The sequence below is a fragment of the Melanotaenia boesemani genome, chromosome 17, assembly GCF_017639745.1.
Source record: "Melanotaenia boesemani isolate fMelBoe1 chromosome 17, fMelBoe1.pri, whole genome shotgun sequence".
NCBI classification, from domain to species: Eukaryota; Metazoa; Chordata; class Actinopteri; order Atheriniformes; family Melanotaeniidae; genus Melanotaenia; species Melanotaenia boesemani.
In genome coordinates this window covers 29,257,209-29,276,163 of record NC_055698.1, presented here as the reverse complement: position 1 = coordinate 29,276,163, position 18,955 = coordinate 29,257,209, and the positions used below count along the sequence as shown (strand labels likewise).

The following is an 18,955-nucleotide window of genomic DNA, read 5'->3' as shown; positions in this document are numbered from 1 at the left end:
TTCTCTCAGTCAGACTTCAGTCTGGTGTTAGTGAGAGGTTATTGTTCGTCTCGAGAGGATTTATCAACCGTAAAAGTTATTTTTACATTTATTTGCGGTTTATCGAAGCAGAAGGCACAAGACGAAATGAAGATGATTCTTGTCCTGAGTGTGATTCTTCTGGGAATTCACGAAGCGGCGGCTGGTGAGTGTTTTTTTTTTTTAACTGTCTAAAACAGAAAATGATTTAAAATGAATAATTATGATGTTTTCTTGTTTCACAGCGACACATTCACTGCAGTACTTCTTCACGGCATCGTCGGGAGTAAAAGATTTCCCACCATTTGTGATTTCGGGCATGGTTGATGGACAGCCATTCTTTTACTATGACAGTGTCTTGAAAAAAACGATTCCCAAACAGGACTGGATGGCCAAGAATGAAGGTCCAGAGTACTGGGAGAGAAACACTCAGATCGCTACTGGTGATGAGCAGTGGTTCAAAGCTAACATTGACATCGTCAAGCAGCGCTTCAACCAGACTGGAGGTGAGTAATGAAGTTTGTCAGAAATGTTTCTGACGTTAAACATCAAACTACACGGGCACGCGCGTGCACACACACTCACGCACACACAGTCCACTTTAAACTATTATTTAATCTTATGTTTAATATCGCAGCTGTTTTATTTAACATACAATAAAAATGAAAATAAAAATAACATCCACATATTTAAACGTAATTAGATTTGTGTGCATGTTATGACCAATACATAAATATTTTAAATTAAAATAATAAATAATTAAAACAGGTAAAGTAATTGAAAGGAAGCTTTATCAGTCTATTTTATATAAAACCAGATTTAATCTTTAATTGATATTGTCTTTAAGAGCAGTTCTATTTTTGTATTTTAGATTTCCCCTCAGCCTAAATTTTAAACATGTTAATTTTATTGTAATTATAAAGCAACTCTGTCCATCCTGTTATAACATCTTTTTATCAGAGATAATTCAGCACCAGCTCCCAATAAAACATGAGATTTAAAATAATTCTGGTTCCGTCTCTGATATCTTACACCTCATTGCTCACATTAGATAACCATTAGAAAATGTTTCTGTTCTTTAAGTTACTGACTTCATCCACAGTCAACCAGCTAAATCTGAAAACACAGTTTAATGTTTTAATGCTTGTTAGTAAAGATCTCCAACCAAACATCAACATCTGATCAGTGGAGAAAAAAGTCCAAATGTTTTTGTTCTTCTTAGTTCATAAATATAAAAACCAGATGACGACCAACATGAGAAGCAGTTTGACAGACGTCTGATCTGGTTAAACTTCACTTCTCTCCATCATCACCTTCACCTGCTCTGTGTTAATGTTCATACCCACTGTGTTTCTGCTCTCATTTAGTTATTTTCTGTCTCTGCTGTCAGACAAACAAATGAAAACAGTGATTTTAATGTAGCTGATGGACGTGTAGTGAAGCATGAAAATGAATAATTCCTGTTATTCTGAATTAAATTTTCTCCCCAGTCTGTTAATTAACACACAAACTGAGACAGAAACATGATTTTTAGTTTCTGCTGATGTAAACTTCAGTAGATGTTTACAGGATAAAGTTGAACTGCTGCTGTAGGACCAGCAGGAGGCGTAAGACATGAAGAGATGAAGACATGATCCTTCTCTTTGTTACTGAAGACACAAAAAGAAAAACATCATCCAGTAGCTGAAGGAAAGTAAAACTAGACTAAACGTCAGTTAACGCTGAAACTCAGAAGTAAAACTGAAACTATTTCTACACTAAAGCATAATTTTACAGCTGAAATCAGAGTTTTTCTTCAGATTCTCCAGATTAGATGAAATAAAGTAGAAACCTCGTTACCAGTGAGGTGTGTTTCAGGCTGCAGCTTCTCTTTAACTCTCTGTGATCACACCACACAGCTGTTGTTATTAAGCTGCATTTATGCTGATTTTCTCCTCCATGATCATAAACCAGTGATTTAACAACCATGTCAGCACCTCAGTGCAGCATTCCCAGTTTGTCTGGTCATCCAGGAACGTTTCTGATCCACCATCACATTCCTGCTGCTTCAGCCGTCTGACAGCAGAAAGAGAAAAGCAGTGAAACCAGAGCAGCTGAGCTGTGTGTGTTTATTAAGATGCAGAGACGTTCTAGTTGATGATGGAGGAAGAAGAGGACTGATCGCAGGCTGAAGCAGCTCAGACTGAAAAGCTGCTCAGCAGCAGTTTGTTATTGTCTGAACTGAAGAGGAAAAGAAAATATTTCATCAGTCTTCCTCTGATCAGGTGTCAGTGTGGCTGAAAATCTTCACCAACAGCATGAAAACATGTTCAACAACATTTTAGACTCAGCTGCTTTCTAGAGAACGGAGAACTACGTCATAGCGCCGTGCATTCTGGGTAGTCGTCCACGTCTTTGTTCTCATGTATAAAGTCTTTACAGGAACGATGAGCTTTTAGAAAACAGGGAATTAAATAAGCTGTTTATGTACAATATATTACTTTAGCATCAGGTTTGCGGTGCACACGCGTGTAACAATCACACGGCCGGAGGTTTGATGTTAAAAAGAGAAAATAAACTCAAACTCATCCTGCTCCAACTTTTTTATCTGCGTGATACAAACAGGAAACTCAGCCTGTCCTCATTTACCACAACTGATCTACAAGAGACGTCTGCCTGGTAAAAACATTATTTACTCGCTTTTCAGGGCGTTTAGATAATCTGGGATTTTTTATTTGAAACTTTATTTACCAAACATGAAGTTAGTTGCAGCAGAGTGACGTGCAGCGTCTGCATGCGCAGCGACGTGAGCGAGAAACAGCAGACGGAGGCTGAAAAAGGGAAATCTGCTTGTAGAAAGAGACGCAGCTGACTGGAGAGGTGAGTCGGTTTCTTGGTACGAGCCGGCGTGGAGACGTCCGTTAGATCGGACTCATTTCTCTCAGACGGAGAGGAGCCCAGCTGTCAGCTGACTTCCTGAGCAGAGCGCAGATGACGTGAGGAAGGCTGCAGAAGCTTCAGCTTTTAAGGTTTTTCTGCGTCCTGCTGCCTTGACGCTGCTGAGAGAGGAGCGTTGTAAGATCCTCTCTGTGAGGAGGCAGCAGTGATGACGCTGCTTCAGGAAGAGGCTCAGAGCAGCTTCATCTCAGCTGTTTGTCACCTTCAAACTCATTTTATAGAGTTAACGTTTAAGTAAGAAGATTATTTTTATTTTAATGCAGATGGATTCCTCTATAAAAATGACTCCAATCATTGTAGAATAATTGATTATTTCCAATTAAACCCATTTACTTAATGTTGGGAAAATTCCTTCATTTTTTAAATATTGCCGTATAAATCTGAAAAACTGAGAATATGTCAGCTTTTTCCAGTTTAGTGCTTCTCTAAAATGAACACAAACAAGCACAAAGATGCTTCCTGCCTGAATAAAGACGTCAGTTTTCCTCTGGTCCCGTTCTGTAGCTCCCACTGTGGATCAGAGACCAGTTAACTCCAGCTGCTGGTTGGAGTCCCAGTCGTCTGGTAACGTGCAGCATAACCAGTTCCAGCAGCTTCCGTCTGCTCCTGCTGCAGGTTGCCGTGTCTCTGTGGGGTTTAGTCGCTCTGGATGTCTACAGGTCTGATCTGGAAGAGACGCGCTGGTAGAAGAGTCTGCTCCGTTATCTGCGTCCACGCTTCGTCTCCGTTAATGTGACGTTAGACCTGGTTTAGTAGAAGTGAAGCCGGGACAGTTAACAGACCAGAGGGCAGATCTGACTCTGTTCAGCCTGTCTGGAGCTGATGGGAAGCTAACTGAAGCTAGCCACATATCAGGCTAATATCAAGGAATAATCATAAATAAATGATAGTGACGAGCTTGTAGGTGCTTCAGGTTTTTATTAGTTCATCTAAGACGAAGAGATTGTTTTTCATTTTAATGTTTTTAACTTGTTAACAGAAACGCCTCCATGATGTTTGTCTGAAAGCAGGACTTTAGTTTCAGACACATTCTGCTAAAATATGATGGAGGACGGTAGAGTTCAGACAAAAATCATCATTTACTTGGTTAGTTGGTGAATTTAAACATTTATTTGTCTTTAGCTGATAGATGATTACATTTAAAACGGTAATATTCTCCCCTGGTCTGCCTCCGTTAGTATTACTACTTCATGTACTGGAACTCTGCTGTGTGTAAAACACACAATGTTGTGAGTTTTTTACTTTAGCCGACGTCAGGATGCCGTTCTCTACAGCAAAGAGCCTCCATGCCGACTAGATTACTCACTTCAAGCAGCACTAACATACAAAACAGTAAAGAGTCGACTAAGTGGGAGAAGTTGAAGTTTTATAAAAGTTGCATGGATGGATAAAAGTACATCTGGATGAGTTTTGTATGATTTTATTAGTGGAGAGAAGTAGGATGATGAGTAACCTCTAAATTTAGATGTATCCAGATTACATTTGTGTGGTATGTTTGAGCTTTTCTAAGAGGTTTTAGTGTCGGATCTCAGAGTTCTGCTGAGACAGACAGATCTTGGATGAAGTGAATTTTCTCCTGATTGGTTGGTTTGGAAAATCCCAGTTCAGTGTTATAATGTTCAGAGGATGTGTGGCTCCTTTAAAATGGCTCCAATGTTTCTTTCAGAGACTGAAACAAAAGAATGGATCAGAATCTGTGTTCATGTTCACGTCTTCTGTTGGAATTAACAGACTCAGGACCTGCTGCTGGTTTCCTAAAGGGGGGGTCAGTCAGGAGAAGCACATGACTCAGATCCAGGAAGCAGATCTTCAGCGGAGCGTCTTGTTTCTGATCCGTCTGCTTGTGTTTGGATTGTTTTCTGCTTTCCTCTCCACTATGTAGAAGACTCAGCAGTGAACAGGAGCAGACGCTGCTGATGCTTTTTAATCTGCTGAAAGCAGCGTTGCTTCATGATTAAAGGCTGAATATTCATCCGCACCATCAGAAACTCCAGCAGCATAAAAACACACCACATCTGAGCTGATGGAGAGAAAAAGTTGTTCTGTTGAGACGACGTCGTCATGAAATCTCTCCACCACACGGACTAAACTTCACACACACCTGTGCACACCTGAACTTTTTTCTCTTCCTACGTCCACCTTCACAGACGTGGACTGCAGCTGGAATTATAAAGTGATATTCAGGACGCGACCTGTGAACTCATATTAACCCAGAGAAACACATTAAATACGTCCAAATAAACAAGTTTTTACACACGTGTAAATATTTTAGAGTCGAGCTGCAATGAAACGTTTCCTTACATGTTCTTTTTTTCTTTTATTAGTTTATTTCAAACAACCTAAAACAGACGTGTACAAAACAAAATAAAAGGGACGAGGCAACGTGTCTGAAAAGGAGCAGCTAGAAGTAAAGAAACTTATTTTCCCCTTTTTAACAATTACATAATGATCCACTAGATCAGGTTTTTACTCTCAGGTCTGAAAACACCACCTGCTACGAAAACACTTCCTGACCCCCAACCTCCTGGTTACTAGATTAACCTCCAGCTCGTCACCCCCCAGCGGCTGCTGATCCATATTTACCATCAGAACATGTTCACTGTTCGCTGGTTAGACTGAAGCAGTTAGAAGTCTGGTTCTGCTCAGCGTTTTATTATTAGTGGTTAAAATCCTGCAGCTCAGACAGAGAAAGAGACGAGTCGCTTCACGGCTGAAACGTCTGCGGAGCTTCACGCTCATCAGGAATCGAAATAAAAACACAATAACGAGCAAGAACTCTACTTTTGGTGCATCATGTGTTGAGTTTGAGATAAACTATGTAGAGGATGAAAATCCACCATGAAGCTTTAGTCCCTACCAAACAGCTGACTCCCTCCATACACAACAGCTGATACACAACAAGGATGCAGCTAACTAGCACGCTAACCAGCTAGTTAGCGTTTGCTCACAGAAAGTCCAGTTTGAGTTCCAGCCCACACACTCCCACTCTGTGATGAAGTGTGAGTGTGTGTGGATTCACACAGCTTCTCTTAGTGAAGGGATGGCGGGAATGTGTGGAACGTTCTAGAAGAAGCTCCTCAGACAGAAACAGAAGCTTCCAGTCATCAGCTACAAGCAGCGCGACGCCGTCTGTTCTCTACTGAAAGATGGACTCCTCAGTTCTACTGTCACCATAGATCATCTTCACTTTCCATCATTTCATCACGTTTCTATTCTTCTTTATTCTAATTACATCATCAGTAGGAATAATAACAGGATTCATAATAATTAGAACCTTTAAGAAGAACTTTTTAAAAATGCTGATAGAAATTTACTCTAAAAAATCTTCTAGTTTCTATTTTAAATTTATTTTAGTTGATTTCTTGTTGGAGTCGACGTTTGCTGTAATCTCCACCTGAAAGCAGCTTGGTTTGACAAATTTTAATCAGCTTTTTCTGCTTCTCATAAAAATGTATTTATTTATTTCTAATGTTATTTGAATGTAAATGTTGAGCCTTTAATCGTTCTGGCTTTAAACATGAGCTGCAGTCAGCATCTTTTTCTATGTTTTCACAAACATCTTCTGGTTTTTCATCACTGAAGCAGATCTTTGTGAAATAACCAGGTTGGATTCATATTTGTAACCGTGTAAAGCTTTTTAGATACTAAACAGGTGGGAGGAGTTTCTGTTAATCCATCAATGTAAACTCTGAGGACTTAATAAAACTTTCTCTGGAAGGTTTTTAGTTTAGAAACGAGACTTAAATGTGGTGGCGCCTCCATGTGAGGGTACAGACGGAGCAGAGTTTGTAGGAACTGGGTAACTAAGTCTCAGTGACAGAATGCTCCTGATGCCTTAACGTTAAAGGGACATTTCAGGCTTTTTTAAGTGGAGTTGTGGTCAACAATGACGAGTCCTTCATGTCTGATGTGCAGTAAGCATCAGTCAGTGGAGAAAACTCAGGACAGGGAACCAGAAGAGGAATTTCCTCCTTTAAAAACACTCAGACCTTAAATATGGCAAAACTTTTCAAGTCACCATTATATAAAGTCGTTTTCAAAGTGGCTCATTTAGCATCAAACAGTTATTTACTTGGTCAGATTTCCTCAGACAGGAAACATGCGTGATGCTGCGTGTGGTTACAAACATGGAGGCTGAGCATCGGTCCTGCTGCTGGTCTGCTGCCACGGCTGATTCAACCAGTCTGATCCCAGAACACCAAACATGAACAAAAAGTCTAAAAACACGTCTTTAAATCTTTGCTTCAGTAAAGCCCAGCAGTAAAATATCCAATAAATCCAAACACTTTTTAAAAAGTGTTTCTTTTCACACACATTTAACTCCAGACTACAGGCCACATCAACTCTGCTGATCAGAGGTATTGATCTGTATTAAATATGCAGCTGGACGACAGGATGAGATTTACTTTACTTCATTATAACGTGTCTGAGTCATAAAAAGCAGAAATCATTCGTTAATGTCGTCAAGTTAATGATCAGCAGAGAATTCAACCAATATTCTCGATCAGACGATCATTTCAGCTCTTTAATCAGTAAATGTGAATATATAGAAGACTCAGCAGGAGCAGACAGATGCTGATGATACTCAGGTCTATATTACTCACCAAGGAACTCCGGTCCTGTACAAAGCTTATATAAGTGCCTCGATCAAATAAATATGTGGCTGTGTCAGCATTTTCTTTTGAGCCAAATAAAGATAAAACTGAAATAATTGTGTTTGGGAATAAAGCTAACCTAAGTTTTGTCCGCAATGGTAAAACCAACTGATCGAGCCAAAAATCTTTTTTAGAGTAAGCTGAGTTAGATTGATGAGACAACCGTGTATTTTGGAAATTAAGATTTGATAAATGCTAAACCCATTGATATATATATATATATATATATATATATATATACACTCTGTTTGTGTCTCACTGGGTTTGAGAGGTCTCTGCTTTCTGCCTTAAACACACACAGTTCTCTAATAGCAAAATGTGAACAACTTCTCTTAATTTCTGTGGATAAAATTTTTATATATATATATATATATATATATATATATATATATATATATATATATATATTGTCTGTGCTTAAACCTACGATTCACAATAGACTGTCTCTGTGTCTCTCAGGTGTTCACATTTACCAGAATATGTATGGCTGTGACTGGGATGATGAGACTGATAAGGTTGAAGGTTATGATCAGTACGGTTATGATGGAGAAGACTTTGTAGCTCTAGACCTGAAGACAGAGTCATGGATCGCTCCAACACCACAGGCTGTCATCACCAAACACAAGTGGGACAATAACAAAGCTTTTATGGCACAGGAGAAGAATTACTTCAACCACCTTTGTCCTGACTGGGTGAAGAAGTACCTGAACTATGGGAGGAGCTCTCTGATGAGAACAGGTAGAATCACCTGAACTGATTCAGTGTAACAGACAGTCTACACATGCACCTGTCTCCCATTTTTAGCTAGTTCTGTTTAATTTCTTTTATTCATTTTAGTTTGTTTTTATTTTATTTTTCATTTATTTAATTGTTTTTAGTTTTTTTTTATTCTATCTTTTTTTGTTTTTTTTGCACCCTGCTGTAATGCTTTAATTTTATGTAAAGTACTTTGAGTTGTCTTGTACATTTAATTAAAAACCCACTGCATCTCATTTTATACCTTGTTTTTCCTCACCACACCCTTTTCCTTTTCCTCTCTTCTTTCTATTATCTTTGTTCTTCTTTCTACATTCCAGTTTTTATGCTACTTGTTTTAACTTATATACTTATATATATATATATATATATATATTATATATTATATACTTATATGCTTTTAACTTACATAGCTTTACTTAGATTAATCAATTCATTCATTTTTTTCTGTTTACTTGGAATAGTGGATGCCATATGCAACCAAGGCAGTCAAACTGCCAAATATAAATTATATAAGCATGTAGCTAATATTGATAATAAAGAAACAAACTCTTTTCTCCCCAGAGCATCCCACAGTGTCTTTCCTCCAGAAGACGTCCTCCTCTCCAGTCAGCTGTCACGCTACAGGTTTCTATCCCAACAGAGCTGAATTGCTCTGGAAGAAAAATGGAGTGGAGACTCATGAGGGTGTAGTTAAAGGAGAGGTCCTCCCCAACAATGATGGAACCTTCCAGATGAGTGTCAGTGTGGATCTTTCATCTGTTGGAAGTGAAGACTGGGCAAAGTATGAATGTGTGTTTCAGCTTTATGGAGCAGAAGACATCGAGCATCCACTGGAGAAAACAAAAATCAGGACCAGTAACCGTAAGTCAGAAGTAATGAAGTTGGGAAACACGGCTTAATTTTTGTGGACCAGTTCTAACGTTCATTTGTTGAATTTAAAATTTTATTCTCTGATTTTGTGATTATTATGATCATTTAAGGACAGAGCTTTAAAGTAATGCTTCCTACTACACTTTTCTGTTCTGTTCAAAAGAATTATAACTTGAATCAATTTGAATTTTATATGACTTTAAGACAAAATTACTGTTTTTTTATTGACTATGTGACATTGTTTATCTGTAACCACAGCTTGTGATTTAGTGTGTGTTTGTGTTTGTGTGTGTTTCCCTTTTATTTGTTCTTACAGCAAATTCCAACATCATGATCATCCCCATCATTGTTGCCGTGGCTGTTCTTGCTGTCATTGCTGTCATCGGACTCATTCTTTACAAAAAGAAGAGTGGTGAGAGACTCATTTTTTCGCTCCTTTTTCAGTATCTTAGACTTTCTGTTGAATTGGAAAAAAAAAAGTTAAAAAGAAAACTAAACAAAAAAAAATTCAACAAGCACTAAAAGGCTCACAGTCAGTTTAATGAGAACATGAATATGAAATAATAAAGGGGAGAATGTATAGTAAACGTTTGTTTGCATTGTTACGACCTAAATTATGTTTCTCTTTTTATTTTAGCCAAACGCCCCCCGTCCCGTAAGTAATACATTTATTTTCTGTCCTCTGATCTCAAATTAACTGCAGAGGATTTTTATGTTTTGTGCTAAAGAACATTTTCAGAATTATTTCTTGTAGATGTTTGCATAGAATACATTTCAGAGCAGGATGTAGACTAACTGTTTCTGAATTTACAGCTGTTGACAGCACTGAAGTCCAGGAGCAAATGATCCCACAAGCCTGAATGACAAAGACCCTTAACAGCCAGTGAGTTATTTGTTGAGCGAATCAGTTTAATATTAAAAAGAAATAAATGTATGAGAGTGTCTCTTTGCACACTGTAATACTTCTGTGACACACTGTAACAACTAAATAGATAAGACACATTTTCACATTACAAGTGAAAATAATTGATGTAGTGTGAGAATATTTGGAGAAATGTACAAATGTTTTTAGAAATTTCTTTTCTGTATGTTACATTTACATCAATGTTCACTATTTTGCTAAAAAAAAAAAATCTATTCTAGGGACATACTTTCATGTGCACATTTTTATAGTTTGTCAGGCTCTTATAAATAAGTTGTTTTGCTAGTTGGAACTTTTCTAAACATTAAAACAATAATTCTATTTTATATTTTGTGTAATTTATTTATTTTTTCTCCTCAGGTTGATTGATGAAATTCACACTGAAAAGCAACGTCACCATCTTCTTCTTGATGACAAATAATTAATTTGGTATTTTATAATTTGATCTCAGATGTTATCAATTCTAACTAATTCAAATTCACATTAAGTAAAAATAGATTAATTTCAGCAATTTCTTTGTGTGTTTATACAAAAATCCACAAAACTTGTAAATTTTTTTCCGGTGTTGGTTTTTTTTTTTTGTATATCAATAAATCAATCATGAATATTGATAATACAAAATCAGAAATACATACACACACATACATAGATATATTCTTTATGTTAAAATATGAAGGGTCTCAACATTATTGTATCAATCATAAATATCTAAGAGCCTGATGTGTAAAGTTTAGATAGTTTGGGTGACTAGTTAATTCTAATCAACTGATCAGACGAGCTGTAACTGACTTTAATTATCAGCATGTTTCATTGGAATACACAAGGCAAAAAATTTGAGTTTTGACTGTCTTGGTTTGTTATTAATTGTATTGCTCATCTGTTCTCACTGAGACAAAATATAAAAATTGATTCACATCATTTTCTCATTTTGTATATATCTGCTTGCATATTTCATTTTCTGATAAAGGTGTATATTTTGTTTTGATTATTACTGATATGATAATTTAATGAGTTTTTTACGTTTATTGCCAAATTTGTTTTTTGTTCTTTTTTTTCTTTGCTTTGAAATAGTTTTAGTTTCAGTTTTATTATTGATTATTGTGGGATTAGTTTTCTGGACTTTTAAATATTGTGGGGTTTTTGAAAATATTCTTGGATAGTCAGCTCTACTATCTTTGTTGAAGACATTTTAACTTGCAGAGTCGGGATGAAACATCTTTTAGGTTTAGTAAATGAATTGGGTTGTATGTGATTTCAAGTGTTCTGCTTTTAAATAAAGATCTAAATAAACCAGTTTCTTTGTCTTCATAATTCCACTTAAACAATGCACCTACATGTAACACTATGTCATGAATACTGCCTCATATGTATTCAGCATTGTTATACAGAAAAAAATAATGTACCTTCAGATGTGATTGTTTACTGATAACTTATAAAAAAAAACAGACTTCCTAAATATGGAAGCTTTTCTGTTCAAATGGGACTAAAATTGGACTTTGGCAGTTGCGGAAAATGCTGTCTGGAGTAAACTCACATTTCTGATTGCCCCCAAAAAATTATTGAAAGAACATGCAAACTCCACACACATGTCACAAAGGCTACTGTTAAGCTGGAACTGAGAAGCTGATCAGAAGTGAGAACTTTTTGATTATTATTCCATTATCGTATGGGATGCTTGCAAAGCCGTTACAAGAGGTAATTTCATAGTTATAGCTCTACTAAAGAAAAATAAACTAAACTTCAGACAGCTAAAAGAATTAGAGAATCTACTTAAAGAGACATTAAATCAAGGGATCCCATTTAAACGAGATAAGAGGAAAGAAATATACTGATAAACAAAAAACCCTCATCTTTTTTAAACAAAGGTACTGTCAAGTGGGAGTTAAGTCAGTAAATTTATTAGCCTATAAATTAAACTACTGGTAGAAAATCCAATTTGAAAAATAAGAGACCTCAATACAAATGTTCAGAATTATAAATTAGATGAAATACAACAAATATTTGAGGAAAAAAAAGAATGTAAACATAAACCAAAATAGATTAATCTAAATTGGAAGCTTTTTAAAAATCGGATAGAAATATCCACAGTGCATGAAAATATATTACAAACATAAATAAATAAATTCCAAAAGCAAGAGTGAAAGTAAACAACGCCTTATCAATCTCATTTAGTTTAACAGGGAATCAGAGAAGGTTGTTCAAATAAGCTCTTTATATTTGAATAATATTTGTTGAAGCTCTGGGTCTGGGGATCAGACAGAATAATGGCATTACTTATATATGGCAAGAACAAAAATGTTTTATTTGCTTTTCACGTACTGATTTAGCTTTTCAATCCTGATATTTTCAATATATAATTTGTGTTTGTTTTAGATTTATTTAGCTCAGTTTCAGGTCATAAAGTAATCTTTCTAAGACAAATATTTTTAGTTTAACTATAAACGTAACCAAACATCAATATACTACATTGACGAGGAGGCTCACCACTTTGTGAAAACTCCATCAATTGAGTCAAGATGGCCGCAGGGGTGCAGCCACACGGCCCAGCAGGTGCTGTGTGTTTGCCTAAAAAGACAAAAAAAAAACATCAAAAGACCTTGGATTCCGCTATCAACTTGTCTGTTCTCTGCATTTATATGCTTCTATCTTCTCCTAAGTTTGACATGTCCAAGGAAAACGAAAAACTTTACTTCATATCCAGCTAAGAGGAGCCAACTTCTTTTGTTCTCAAGACTTTTGGATTATGGCAACGCAAGATTTCCCCCAGGTAAAAATGAACAATTGAGCACATCATCTCTGGGCATGACTAACTTAGTTATACTACTCATTTTGGCTGGTGATATTGAAGTTAATCCTGGGCCTTGTTTGCCTCACACAAACCATCTGGTTGGGGCACAACAGCAGCAGCTTACCTGGCTAACACTACAGCAAAACCCGTCGGGCCTACTTCCTCCATTGCTTGGACTGAACCCGCCAGGCCCTTCACCTCTGCTGCCTGGACAACACCAGCCAGGCCCACCACCTCTGCTGACTGGATTGCACCAGCCAGGCCCACCACCTCCTCTGCCTGGATTACACCTGCCAGGCCCACCATCTTCTCTGCCTGGATTACACCTGCCAGGCCCACCACCTCTGCTGACTGGATTGCACCAGCCAGGCCCACCACCTCCTCTGCCTGGATTACACCTGCCAGGCCCACCACCTCCTCTGCCTGCATTACACCTGCCAGGCCCACCATCTTCTCTGCCTGGATTACACCTGCCAGGCCCACCATCTTCTCTGCCTGGATTACACCTGCCAGGCCCACCACCTCTGCTGACAGGATTGCACCAGCCAGGCCCACCACCTTCTCTGCCTGGACTACACCTGCCAGGTTTACCACCTCTGCTGACTGGATTGCACCAGCCAGGCCCACCACCAACTCTGCCTGGACTACATCTGCCAGGCCCACCACCTCCGCTGCCTGGACTACACCTGCCAGGCCCACCACCCCCTCTGCCTGGACTACACCTACCAGGCCCACCACCTCCTCTGCCTGGATTACACCTGCCAGGCCTACCACCTCCTTTGCCTGGATTACACCCGCCAGGCACACCACCTCCTCTGCATGGACTACACCTGCCAGGCCCACCACCTCCTCTGCCTGGATTACACCTGCCAGGCCTACCACCTCCTTTGCCTGGATTACACCTGCCAGACCCACCACCTCCTCTGCCTGGACTAGACCTGCCAGGCCTACCACCTCCTTTGCCTGGATTACACCTGCCAGGCCCACCACCTCTTCTGCTTGGATTACACCTGCCAGGCCCACCACCTCCTCTGCCTGGATTACACCTGCCAGGCCCACCACCTCTTCTGCTTGGATTACACCTGCCAGGCCCACCACCTCCTCTGCTTGGATTACACCTGCCAGGCCCACCACCTCCTCTGCCTGGATTACACCTGCCAGGCCTACCACCTCCTTTGTCTGGATTACACCTGCCAGGCCCACCACCTCCGCTGCCTGGACTGTACCTACCACCACCTGACACAGCGGCGGTCCCTCATGCTCCTGTGCACCGGGGGCTAGCAACAGGTAAAACGGGACCCATTAATGGGATGGCAACTGCCAATACAACAGTGCACAGGGGACCAGTAACAACAAGCCCACCTGTGTTTAAAAGCTCTGCAAATAGGCCCACTGACATGGTCAAACAGAAGAGCCTAATACAAACAGCTCCATCGGTCAGTAAATCTACTGTGAAAAGCACATACTTAATGAAAAAGAAGGTGATCTTTAAAAAAAACAAGCATAAGTTTTTCCAGACCCTAAATCATGCCCGAATACTGTGGTGTCCTAAATCTAAACCTAAAGGGTTGCTAGGAGGTCACATAAACATCCGAAGCCTTATACCTAAATGCGACCAAATTCAACATTTCTTGAGTGAATCAAATATAGATTTTTTGTGCCTAACTGAATCTTGGTTACATTCAAATACTCCAACGGCAGGGTTGAATGTTCCAGGATATAACTTTTTCAGACGAGACAGGCCAGAGGGTAGAGGCGGTGGTGTGATGTTTTACATAAGGGAACACCTGAAATGTAACCAAATAAATTGGACGTCCCCTAATAATTTAGAATGTCTTGGGATTAATATAAGCCTCTCTGCACAAATGTCCCTCACATTGATTGGAATATATAGGCCCCCATCAAGTTTAAATATATTTTATGAGGAATTAGAGGCCATTCTTAAAGAGTGCAACTGGAAAAGGGAAATCATTTTACTTGGCGATTTTAACATAAATTGGCTTGATAAAGCAAATTGCAAAAAGCTCAAATCTATTGCAAATAGTCATGACTTAACACAACTTATACAAGGGCCAACTAGGATAAGTAAAACTACAGAAACATGTATCGATCTAGCTTTTTTCTAATAAACAGGACAGAATTTATAAAACCTATAACATGATCACTGGGCTGTCAGACCATAATCTAATTCTTTTGGCAAGAAAATTATCAAAAAACAGACATGTTCGTCCTTTTATTAAACCAGCAGAACAGTTAAAAATTCCCAAAAGGGAAATGAACAATTTAGAAAAAGCAATGAATGAAATAAATTGGGATGAGCACTTATCACATGACCAATTAGACGAAAACTGTAAAGTATTTACTAAGGTAATTCAAGAGACAATGCATGCATTTCAGAGAAAAATTAATGTTAGACCCCAGAAAAAACATCTTCCTTGGTTAAATGAAGGAATTTGGGCACTAATGAAACAGCGCGATCGCGCACTTAAGACATTCATGAAAACCAAATTAACTATAGATAGACAAATTTTTGTTTCACTTAGAAAAAAAGCTACTGCTGAAATCAGATATGCCAAGGCAAATTTCTTTATTAACGCTATAAAAAATGCCAAATGTAATATAAAAGAAGTATGGACACATATAAGGAAACTCACAGGACATATTGCATCAAATAACGTCAGTGAAATAAAAGTAAACAATGAACTGTCCAGTGATCCATCTATAATGGCAAATGCTTTCAATACAGGTTTCCTGAATTCTGTTAAGAATGTGACACCGGAGAAAGCTCCTTGTGCAGATAGCCCTACTAAAATGCCTGACACAATCAACGAACCAGCATTTGAACTGAACCCCGTACCACAAGCACAGATCAAAAGGATAATCAGTGGCTTAAAAAATTCAAAAGCCAATGATGCATTTGGACTGAGTACAATGTTTATTAAAACTCATAAACATTCTCTCATATCACCTATTACCCGTATTATAAATGAATCAATAAATTCAAGTACTTTCCCAGATTTTTGGAAGATATCAGCAATCACACCGGTCTTCAAATCTGGAGACCCTACCGAAATAAGTAACTACAGACCCATAAGCATCCTGCCCACAGTATCTAAAATACTGGAAAAGTGTGTAACAGAACAACTTACAGGACATTTGAACTATAGCTCGCCTCATCTACATGAAATGCAATTTGGTTTCAGAAAACACTACTCTACAGAAACAGCCGTATGCTTTCTTTTGGAAAAATTAAAACTGAACATTGACAGAGGAGGTGTTATTGGAGCAGTGTTCCTTGACCTCAAGAAAGCGTTTGATACGGTAAATTGTCAAATTCTGCTGGATAAATTACCTTATTTTAACTTATCCCCAAGCACTGTGCAATGGATGAAATCATACTTAACACATAGAAGACAATTTGTTAGAGTGAATAACTCAGCATCTGCAACCTGTGAAAACCAGCTTGGCCTTCCTCAAGGCTCAGCTCTATCTCCATTATTATTTTGTCTCTACATTAATGACTTTCCACACAGTTGCCCATCTAATGTACAGTGTCAGTTATATGCAGATGATGCAATTATTTATGTCCATGCAAAAAATAAAACTCTTGCAGCTCAGGAACTAACATCTGCCATGAACAAGGTTTCAGAATGGTTACAGAGGCAACAGCTAGTATTGAATGTATCTAAAACGGTCTGTATGTTCTTTTCTAAGAAGGCAGTTTATGATAATAATCCCCCTGTATTGATAAACGGAACAATGATTGAAACGGTTAATGAATTTAAATATCTTGGAGTAATGATTGATTCAAAACTTAATTTCAAACAGCATGTTAAAAAAGTAGTGAACAAAATGAAATTTAATCTATCAAATTTTAGACATATTAGAGCTCATTTAACACTGGATGCTTCTAAACTTTACTTTAATGCAATGATCGTCCCTCATATGATGTACTGTATGACAAGTTGGGCTTCAGCATGTAAGACCACTCTGAAACCTGTTGAAACGGTTTATAAACAGGCCCTCAAAATTTTAGACAAAAAACCAAAGTCATATCATCATTGTCTAATTATTATACGAATATTTTACCAATGGTCATGCATTTATTCCTAGTTTCCTAATCCAAATGAATGACGAATAATTTAAAGAATGGGAAAAATTAATATAACGGCATATTTGACAGGGATGAAAGATAAGATAAGATAAGATAAGATAAGGTAAGATAAGATAAGATAAGATAAGATAAGATAAGATAAGATTTCTCTTAATGGAACTCTTCAGTTGACTAAAAACAAGGAGGACTTGCAGTCCAATGCCTAAAAGAGTATTATGCTTATTTAAGGGGTTGTCACTATTCAAGTGAGCTTGGGAGTTATGGGATTGAGGAATATCAGTCCACAGACGTTAAAACACGGAAGCTGTTCACCATGCATGGAGGAATCCACTCCAAATCCAGTGTCCAGAGGCAATACACTAAGCGCAAAGAGGGAGGCCGAGGACTTGTGAGCATCCAAGATAAACCATCCAAGCTCTATGAATACATCAGGAAGATGGCCCCCAGGTAAGAACCACTGAGTGAATGCCTCAGGCAATGGAACCTGGAGGAGAATGAAATGGAGGAACCATCATGGGAGGACAAGCCTCAGCATGGGATGTACCACCGACAGATAGCTGAAGTGGTGGATTTGAACAAGTCCTACCAATTGATAGAAAGGGCTGGACTAAAGGACAGCATAGAGCACTAATTATGGCAGCATAGGAGCAATCCTTGAGTACCAGGGCAATCAAGGCCCAGATCTACCATACCAGGCAGGACCCCAGATGCACTCTGTGCAATTGGACCTCCGAAACAATCCAGCACCTCACAGCAAGACTTTATTCATTCCACACAGCATACTACTGGTACTACTGTTGCCTTCCTTCCTTGAGTCCTTGGTATTTCTGCAGTTTCTCGTGTATCTTATCTTATCTTAATCGCTGCCAACCACTTTACACCTGAGACCACTCCTGCAATGAACTAAAACTGGAGAGACCAGGCTATGACTTCATGGGAACAGGGGCTAACACTTTCAGCTGTGATTGCTGCAAAAAGTGGCTCGACAAAGTACTGACTTCCTGCATCATGAAGGACACCCAACCTGCACACAGTCTCCTTGTCCCTTCTTCATCAGGCAAAAGACTGTGCAGCATCCAGGCCAGGACCACCAGATTGATGAACAGTTTTGACATGTTTGCTGTCAGAATAATAAGCAGTAAAACTGCAATGAACCTTAGCTTTCTACCCTCTGCACTGAGTATTTGAGAATTTTGAATGCTTGAAGTTTATATTTATAGTTTTAAGTGTTGCATCTTGTTATTTGTCACTTATATTTTTATCTCTATTTTTATATGGCTTTTTAGTAATTATTTTAGTACGCACCATGACCTGCGTTTGGTATTTTTTTCTTAATGTTTAATGATAGAAAGTGATAGAAAATGTCCTTGATGCTTGATTTTTGAATGAATATGAGAACCATGCAACACTTTACAGTGTTTTTTTAATCCGTTTTTTTCTTTTTTCATTCACTAACTTGGAATATTTTTAAATGTAGTTGCATTACATGTTGTAACAGACACACACACACAAAACGCAAAGTGAAGGAATCCATCCATTATCTATGCCACTTTGTCCAATTAAGGGTGTGGTGTAGCTGGAGCCTAACCAAGCACTCAGCAGATAAGAGGCAGGGCACACCCTGGACAGGTCACCAATCCATCGCAGGGCCAACACACAGAGAGACAACCATTCAATTTAGAGAATTTAGAGTGATCAATCAACCTAACACGGTTGTCTTTGGACGGTGGGAGGAAGCCGGAGTATCCGGAGAGAACCAATGAGTCAGTATACACAAACTTTAGACTAGCAATGAACATATGACAGAATGTTTTTAATTTATTTTAGATTACCCTCTTGTATGTAATTTTAAACTACAAACTATTCAGCTAAATCTTCCGATAAAATTTGGC

General features: G+C 38.4%; 1 protein-coding gene across 1 annotated transcript; it reads left to right on the top strand.

Annotated features, from left to right (window-relative positions):
• Window positions 1-11,454, top strand: LOC121656622 (H-2 class I histocompatibility antigen, Q9 alpha chain). The gene is made up of 8 exons (XM_042011718.1): window positions 1-184; window positions 264-524; window positions 8,070-8,348; window positions 8,931-9,230; window positions 9,556-9,651; window positions 9,877-9,894; window positions 10,053-10,122; window positions 10,522-11,454. The coding sequence occupies exons 1-7, from the start codon at window positions 127-129 to the stop codon at window positions 10,097-10,099; spliced, it is 1,059 nt and encodes a 352-aa protein (XP_041867652.1). The 5' UTR covers window positions 1-126; the 3' UTR covers window positions 10,100-10,122; window positions 10,522-11,454.
• The last annotated feature ends 7,501 nt before the right edge of the window (window positions 11,455-18,955 follow it).

Bases quoted from the DNA above. Each gene is read 5' to 3' on its own strand.
- LOC121656622 (XM_042011718.1), top strand. From the start codon at position 127: ATGAAGATGATTCTTGTCCTGAGTGTGATTCTTCTGGGAATTCACGAA. The intron at 185-263 runs GTGAGTGTTTTT...CTTGTTTCACAG, and splicing joins AATTCACGAAGCGGCGGCTG to CGACACATTCACTGCAGTAC. The intron at 8,349-8,930 runs GTAGAATCACCT...TTTTCTCCCCAG, and splicing joins GAGCTCTCTGATGAGAACAG to AGCATCCCACAGTGTCTTTC.